The following is an 8,877-nucleotide window of genomic DNA, read 5'->3' on the forward strand; positions in this document are numbered from 1 at the left end:
GGGCTCACCAGACAGTGGGCAGGCTCCGGGCCTGAGCTTTTCCAGAAGGTTTACGCAGGCCGGCATGGCGAGGGAAAAAGGCATGACTCATCCTGAAATTAAACTATTGCCACGGACTCGTAAAGGACGGCCTTCACATTCCTGAGTGCCTTTCTCTCTTATAACTTTTCACAACAAGGAACGGGGAACGGTATGAAATAAAACACCTACTCGTTTTCCAAAGTCAGAGCAGAAACGGGGAGAATGAGATGCAGCCTGTGGCCCACCTCACGTCATTACACGGCTTCCAACGTCTCCCGCTTCTCTCCTGCGCCAAAGTCAGAGCAGAAACGGGGAGAAGGAGATGTAGCCTGTGGCCCACCTCACGTCATTACACGGCTTCCAAGCGGATACGTTAAAATAATCCAGCCTGGGCTCCTCCCCACCAAAGTCAACAAGGGCTAGGGAGGCCGATGGCCACAGAACGGCCTCGCTCCTCCCCGGCCCAGGGCACTGTCGGGCCAGGAAAAGCAACTGGAAACATTCAGAGCCGTCAGCACCGACCCCCATCCCCGAAAAGAAGAGTAACAAAGACATCCCTCCGGTTTAGAAATCATCAGCCCGCCTGCAAGTGTTTGCTCCGGAAGCTCTTCTAGACTATTGCCAGTGGATTACAGCAAATGGAGCTTTGAAAAGAACTGTGTGTACGGCCGAAAGGAGATGAATAAATGCCATCGGTGTAAAGGACACCACACCCAGCACTCTCTTCTGTGTCCCTGTGAAGCTGACAGCGTTGAAACATTTCAGAGGTGAAATAAATGTCAGTTTGGCGGCGCGCGATACCAGCCCCTGCGAGACACACGGCCTATCCGTTACATCGCGGGCTGCAGCCCGGCGCCCTGGCCTCACAGGAGACCCCGGCTTTTCAGATTCCTCTTTACCCAGCGAGCCACGCTGGCGAGGTTCCTTTCAAATGGTAACGCTCTCTTATCCCGGGCAGTCTGCTCATCACGCGGGACTCCTGCCTGTGGGGTGGGGGCTGACTTAGAAAAAACACGTAAGATACACATATTTGAATAGGGGCACGGGGGTACGATGCCTTCCTGAGGACAGAGCGACAGGAGAGGAAAGGTTAGGCTCAATTCCTGGGCTGGAAGAAAGCCCTGTGTTGCTTTGGGGTTAATCCGCGAGGTAATATTCAAGGGAGATGCGATATTTTATCAGAATGCCATTCAAATCGAAGGGTTCACATTTACATCACAAGAGGGTGCAGAGAGTAAAACTATCCTCGGGGAGAGAAATGGCAAGAATAAACAGCGTGATAAAAAAATAAATAAATAAATAAAAACACAAAAACACCAAAACCCCGGTGCTGGCTAGACCCGAACACAGGCAGCAGCGGCTGGGGACCTCGCAGACAGCTGACTCGACTTTCTGAAACAGGTGACGGGTTAGGACATGTGAGGCAATTAACGGTCATGGCAGCAACGTGGTTTCAAAGCTCATTCTCCATTCTTCTCTGTCTTACCTGAGACCACACCTTCCAACTACAAAGTTGGGGGGAAAAAGGACACAAAGACAGAGAGAAATTCCAGCGCCAGGCTCTTTGCTGACGCAAGGGCTGTCCGAGGTGGCCTGACTGGCAAGCAGAGGAGAACCGTAATGTACACATGGCCTGGGGTTTTCTGTTTTATTTTCTCGCCGAAAGAGACCCAGGCCATGTTAATCAGAGAAGTCTTTCCACAACACACACACACACACACACACACACACAACATGATTTTACGATTCAAAAAAAAAAAAGCATAAAGATAAAGAAGAATCATTTGTCTAAAAGGATAATGAGTTTGACTAGTATATTCCCTGGAAGCCACGTGAGCGCGCTCAGAAATGCCGTTTCGATTAGTCTAATTCTATAGGATCCAAATGTGCACCAAACTCTGCACTTTTTATGTTAAATTGCTGTTGAATTTGTTAACCCACAACTGATTTCCTGTGTTATGGAATCTGGGAGATTACAGCTAACGTGGAGCAACAGGGATAATTCTCGACAGTTACTGGTACATTTGTATGCATTTTCCTGAAAGGCAAGCAGCATCTGGGGGCTTCCGACTGGTAGCTCAACATTGCCCCCTACTGCTTGCCGCTGGAAAAGAGGAGGCGGGCTGGGTGCAAAGCAGGAATGGAAGGGGCCAGGGCCAAGTACACAAATACCAGATGGTCCTGCGCAAACAGAACCACGGAAGCGTGGACGTTTCCAAGGATCATTCTCCTCTAACCGCAAAAATAAGTTATTATGAATCTGTTCAAAGTCATTTAAAAAAGGCTGGAAGCAACGCTTCGATTTAATTTAGAAGGACCGTCCCTTTTATCTTGGCCCCAACCTCCCCTCTGCTGATAGTGATCATCCTGGGGCTTGAGGCAGACACTGGGGCCATTCATTGCCCTGGGAAGGCTCGGCAATGCCACGCCCACAGCGGGGAGCTCGCCTGGATTAGTCCCAGGACTGCTCTTCTCCTTTCGTGTCTTCTACACGAGCCTTATAAAGTACATAGCAGATACTCCATCTCCTGCGGCATCGCCTCAAAATTGAAAAATACAACCATCCTAACGAAATTTCTTAGATGAATTCACCAGGAGCCATCACTGGCAAGCTCACAAGACCAAAGATTTTACTTTAAAAAACAAAATCTTGAGCAAAAGCAACTGCAAAACATTTTGAACAAAATCAGTGAGTTCTGCCCAGCCGGCGTAGTAGCTCAGTGGTTGAGCGTCGACCTGTGAACCAGGAGGTCAGAGTTCAATTCCCTGGGTTGCAGGCTCGATCCCCAGTGAGGGGCATGCAGGAGGCAGCCGATCCATGATTCTCTCTCATCATTGATGTTTCTCTCTCTCTCTCCCCCTCTCCCTACCCTTCTGAAATTAATAAAGATATCGTTAAAAAAAATCAGTGCGTTCCTTTCTTACTCATCCGCCAATTCTAATTCACGGAGTTGTTCGCTTACAATCCCAAAGCCAAGCTGACGTCTCAGAGTCAAGGTTCAGCAAATAAAGTTCAAACTCGGATGTACATGGACGAAGCCAGGATAAAAAAAAAAAAAGCCTGAAAGTGAAGCTGCCTTTATATATCCATCCCATAAAAATACCCATCCCATAAACATATCCACCCCATAGAAACGGAACGCAGGCTACACAGGCTAATGTTACCCACAGAACTTGGGAGGAGACGGAGGCATGGACTTCTCATCACCTCCAACTCGGGTTTACGACGCCCCATTTTGGACGGGTTCCTTTCTTCTGAGAGCCTCAAGTCTGTGATGCTCTCAGGATTCACGAGCAGGGTTACAGCATCCCTTCCCCAGACAGCCCTCCACGGACAGCCTGGTGTACAGATCTGAGGAGCCGTCTGGAAAGCAAGGTCCTGGCTGTCCTGTTACCTTCCCGAAAGTAGCCTAACTCAGTCATCCAGAAGAGTGACACGTGGATTTGCCGATGCAAATCGGGCTGCGGAGAATTTACACGGCGCACCTCCCCGGACACTGGCGGCGGGCCCCTCGGACTTACCACCCCTTCCATCTTCCGCCACATCTCCTCCAGCTGAGCCATGGGCTGGCACCACCAGTCGGTGCACTTCCGGGGTCGACTGCCTTGGAACCAAAACTGTCTCAGCCACTCGAACTCCACCTGCGGACGGCAAAGACCAGGTGGCGGTTACAAGGCCCTTGTGACGGGCAGTCAAGGACAAGGACTTTGTCACTCGGTCCTCCCGCAGGAACTTCACAGCGGAGGAGGAGGAAGGGTGGGAGGAGCCCAGCCTGAGCAGTCCCCAGTGCGACATGCAGCCTCCGGAGCGTTTCTGCAAAGCCAGGGAAGGGTCGTCTCCATGCTCAGGGAGACGGCCCAGCCCAGGCTGGGGAGGGATTTGCAATGACATCTGCCAGTCAGACGTGAGGCGGCTGTAAGTCAATCAACTACACGTACTGAGATCCTAGAGTGTGCAGCAGCCTGCACTGCGTGTGACGGGGAAGATATCATCAAAGTATGCTTTTATTCGATATCTTTATTAGAGATTAGCATGAAGAGCAAAATACAGACACATATGCGGAGATATCCATTTGAAGTTTCTTAGATTTAAAACAAAGAAAGAAGTGCCCAGCCGGTGTGGCTCAGCGGTTGAGCACCAACCCAGGAACCAAGAGGTCACCGGTTTGATTCCGGTCAGGGCACATGTCCGGGTTGTGGGCTCGATCCCCAGGAGGGGGCGTGCGTGCAGGAGGCAGCTGATCGATGATGTTTTTCTCTCATCGATGTTTCTGTCTCTGTCTCTCTTTCTTCCTCTCTCTCTAAAAAAATCAATAAAAAATATTTTAAATAAATAAGTAAAAAATAAAATATACAAAGAAGTTCGCTGTGGGCCAGGAAGAGCTGGTGATAAATGCTACCCCATACCACCATACGACTAAACAGCATAAAGTTAACTATGGAGGCACGCAGACATCAGCACCATGGAGCCACACAAATGGTCACTTTTCAACGTAGGGCAGGTGACAACAGGTACAGAGAGCAGAAAAAACACTAACAATTCCCTTTCTTTCCTACGACCCTACTACGGTAAACAATGAGTAAGTGGGTTAATAACGCATAACCTACGACATGTCAAGCGCTTGCTAGATGCCGAGAATAGGAAGTGAACAGGGCACAAGGCCTAGGACTTCAAGGATCGCAGTCACGTTTCCTGAGCAGGAAAATGTCCAAGCTCCATGCCCATTCGTGCCCACGCCTCCCTCATGAAGCCGGCCACTTACTCCCAACAAAGCTCTATCCGTGCGGGAAAGAACTGCCCATGAGATACAATCTGGTGGGCATCAGATCCACTGGCATGCGTTCATCCCACTCCACAACCCGACCTTTTCATCTCCATGTTGTGGAGAGAAAAATATTACAGGATTGTAATCAAATGCCACCCTCACCAGTTCCCCCACTGCCAAGAGAAGCTGCTGGCTCCTTTCTTAAAATTAATTAAGGAGGGGAAAAAATATTCTAGCTTCTTGATTCAGAATTTGAGTTAGAAAAAAATATTTTTCTTAAATGCTGGATTGTGTCCCCCGCTACCCCTCCTCCACCCCCAAACTCTGGGGATGAGAAAGGAGAGCTGTGGGGTAGACATTGCACAAAACCAAAGGTGAGGACCCAGAATAGAGGTTCAGATGGCAGGAGGCAGCCGATCCATGATTCTCTCTCATCATGGATGTTTCTATCCCTCTCTCCCTCTCTTCCTCTCTGAAACAAATAAAAATATATATATTTTAAAGAACACAGAGGAAAATCCTACTTATAACAGAAATCTTTTCTAAGCATGTTAAGTTGCAAAAAATATCTACCTTCTTGTGGATTTGGTTCCAACCCCAAAGTTCCCAAATTGCTTAGCTAGAAACCATCTAAGACAAGGAAAACAAGCCACCTCTAAGCCCACACAGCCTGAAAGCCTGCAGCACATCAAACCAAGGCCGTGGCCCTCTCATTAGTCCAGCAAGGGCACCCGGCCTTTAAGACAGGGCGAAGCAAACAACCAGGACTCGGAGTAACTATTACGGACTTTCATGCTTTCACAACAGGACACGGCAGAGACAGAGCCTGCGAGCGCTTAATCCCAGGCCAACTTGGCCGGAGAAAGAAGAGTGTCTGACGATGTGCCCGGACATATGGACTTAATTCCTAAGTAAGGAGATGGCCTTGAAGAATGAAAGACTAGGGGGTGGAGAAGACTGGAACGCACGCTATTTAGATTCAGGTTCTCTCCCTCCGTCCAATCGTAGGCTAGCCACAGAGCAGTGAGGCTTCTGATCTATCGCTGCCCCACGTCGCTAACATATACAATGTCAAAAGCGGCCGGCCACTTTCTGCAGCAGATGCGTTCAGATGACAATATTCCAGATAAACACTGTGATTTTATAGGCTTCCCCCACCCGTTGGGGATAACAAAACATCAGAGTCACAGACGAAGACCAGAGAAGACAGGGAAGAAAATAGCCCATATGCAAGGGAACGAGGGCGTCCATTCTGCTAGTCCAACTCCTAAAACGGCAAGGTGTTTAGAGAAGGAAATAACTACCCTTCTAGATAAAACTTTCTTCACTGCGAATGTGGAGAAAGACATAACTTTGCTCCCCAGTCTAATTCTGTGTGGTCACCAGGGCCTACCGTTCCAGCCATCAGCAGCGTCTCTGGCAAGGACAGATGGGAGAGACGGTGGGACACTGCCCAGGCACCATGAAGGAAAGAGAGTCAGTCCTGGGCTTGGCTTAGCTTAGGAGCAGTTCTTGTTTCCCCGAAAGGCAGGGTTCCTTTGCCTTGGGGTCTGCGAATGATGGCAACGTTTCCCAAGCTGTGAGAAGGGAAGTCCCTGTCCTTCCTAGGGACCTTCAAGCCTTCAAGGTACCATCTCTGGGACCCCATCTCCTAGAACTCACAGCCTCACTCCTGCCATTCAAATCAGACCATCCCTTAACTAGACCTGAACACTGTCTTCGCACTGGCTGTTCCCCTCTTCCCAAACGCTGTTCCTCAGATATCCACCAGGCTCACTCCCTCACCTCCTTCAAGTCTCTGCTCAAAGGATGCCTTCTCAGTGGGATGTTCTCTACTTACCTCAGTCTCTATCACCTTGCTCTGACTGGGGTTTTATAGCACTTATAGATATCTAACAAACTGAGTAATTAACCAATGTGTTATCTTTATTATTTATTGTCACCTCCCTGTACCAGAATGTCTACTTTCTTTACCAATCTATCCTAAAGCACCCAGAAGAGTACCTAGCACAGTTCAGTTATTATTTATTGGGGGGGGGGGGGGGTCAATAAGAGCATTCCTGTATCCCAAATTCTCCATCAATCCAAATTCTCCATCAATCCTTCCAGTTACACTGAAGAGAAAAATCTCAGACTGATGATGATCTTCAGTAATTTTCTACCACTTGGTAAACTCTTTTCTCTTTTTAATAGTTGGTTTGTTGTTGTTGGTTCTTTGTTGTGGTTTTTTTTTTTTTTTGAGGTGTAAATTGCCTGCCATAAAATTCACCTGTTTCAAGTGCAGAATTCAATGACTTTTAGAAAATGTATGAAATTGTGCCCTAATTTCCCTTCTTAACATAAAGAATGAAGACTTTAGGCTGAGAGCCTTCTCCTGGCAAGACCAGCTGCTGGAATTTAATGACACTGCTGTTTGCACCGGCTACGTTTTTCTGGTTCCTTTTTCCTTTGGCTGGTGATACTGGCTTTCCACTTACAGTGGAAATGTAAAGCTTCCTCCGTAAAGACATGTATCTATGTAAAGATGAGTTGATTTAAAAGACATATTAAATAGATAAACACACACACATATATACATAGTCCAAAGATGAAGAAGAAATTGAAAGGGTACTAATGAGAACAGTAAAGTTTGCAAAACTGACCCATGAGATCCAGACCTGTGGGTCTCACAGACTTCAGAACTGGAACTAATGAGCAGAGAGCAAGGCACTGACACGTGCTCTATGCTCCACCCTCAACCCCCATCAGATTTGTTGGGAAACTGTTCTTCATGGGTCTCCTGTGTTTCTGCGCTGTCGGCAAGGACCCGACTGTCCCTTGTTTCAGGCTCTCATTGCAAGGATGTTTGTATAGACATTTGTATGGGCTTGGAAGACATCCCTCCTCCCTCCGGAACAAAGGGCGGGTTTGCTGACAGACTGAGAGGATAAAGACGGAGTCCTGATCTGGTGCAAAGGTCAGGCATGCTCACTGCCTGTTATAAAAGACTCGGGCTCCCTCAGCTCGGCTTCCTCTTCTATAACGCAATCCCTCCCCATGCACATGCTACCTGGCCCGCTTTGCACTGCCCTGTGGGAACAGAGGCTTGGAGGCCTGGCACGGAAAGGCTGATACTCCGGCGACAGCTGCTGTTGTAAGTAAGCAACTGCCCTTGTCTCTGGGAGCTGCATGTCTTACACTCGCCTGAAACTATGGTAGCTTAGCTTGCGAGTCTGCACGTACCAAGGGACCTAGACCCTTCACAGTTCTTTAAAACCCTCACCTCGTTGTGGATTTCTTCTCCTTGTTTCAAAACTGCAGGCTCCAAGGACTTCAGGGAGACACCCCCACTATCAGTCACATCGCCGACATTCTGCAGAGCCAGCTGGCAGCGCTGCAAGATGTAATCCAGGGTCCCCGTCGAGCACTGCAGAGAGAACCAGAAATCCAGATTACGAGTAAAGCCCAACCAACTTAAGTGCAATCGTCTAATCTGATATTCCAGCTCTTTCGCACTCTGGACTCATTCAGGAACCGGCCTCACCTGCTAACACTGCCTTTAGGGCATCATGGTATCCAGTTCAAGCACAGCCACTCAATACTCCCAGGTACCTCCGCCCCGCCCCAATCACAAATTCTCGTCCAGTAGCGGTCCTCAACTGTCCTAAAATCCCCCCATCCCTACATGGTGAAGTCTCACGTGTCACCTCACCCAGGAAGCCTCATGCTGGGTGCTGTGCTCTATTCTGCACTACACCCACTCTCACACGGTAAGCGGCTTGAGGACACCAAACGTGTCCACCATTCCTCTTCACGGCATTATTGACAACAGCCAAGCGACCTGAGTGTCAAATATTTAGGAGGATGAGTGAACGGGAGAGAGAGGATGGGAAGATAAGGAGAAAACGGAGAAAGAGTGCTTGAAGGGTGTGCGCGCGTCTTGATTGAAATAGACACTCACACCCTCCCTGCCACACAGCACCATGGCCAGTCCCCTGGAAAAGCTGCTTGATTACCAAAGACAGGACACTGCCTGTAGGGTCTCAGGACTGAAAAGGTCTTAAATGTATATTTAAAATTTCAGAGAGGAAAGGAGAGGGAGAGAGAGAGA

The 8,877-nt window shown here is 48.7% G+C and overlaps 1 protein-coding gene across 2 annotated transcripts in view; it reads right to left on the bottom strand.

Moving 5' to 3' along the window:
- Positions 1-8,877, bottom strand: part of FTO (fat mass and obesity associated) — a 264,978-nt gene that overhangs the window by 163,704 nt on the left and 92,397 nt on the right. For both annotated transcript variants that reach the window (XM_014528433.1, XM_014528432.1), the window contains 2 exons: positions 8,050-8,193; positions 3,544-3,663 (listed from right to left, as the gene is read on the bottom strand). In XM_014528433.1, coding sequence (XP_014383919.1) covers positions 3,544-3,663; positions 8,050-8,193 — 264 coding nt within the window. The remainder of the gene's footprint in view (positions 1-3,543; positions 3,664-8,049; positions 8,194-8,877) is intronic.

This window comes from Myotis brandtii, unplaced genomic scaffold (assembly GCF_000412655.1).
Source record: "Myotis brandtii unplaced genomic scaffold, ASM41265v1 scaffold633, whole genome shotgun sequence".
NCBI lineage: Eukaryota > Metazoa > Chordata > Mammalia > Chiroptera > Vespertilionidae > Myotis > Myotis brandtii.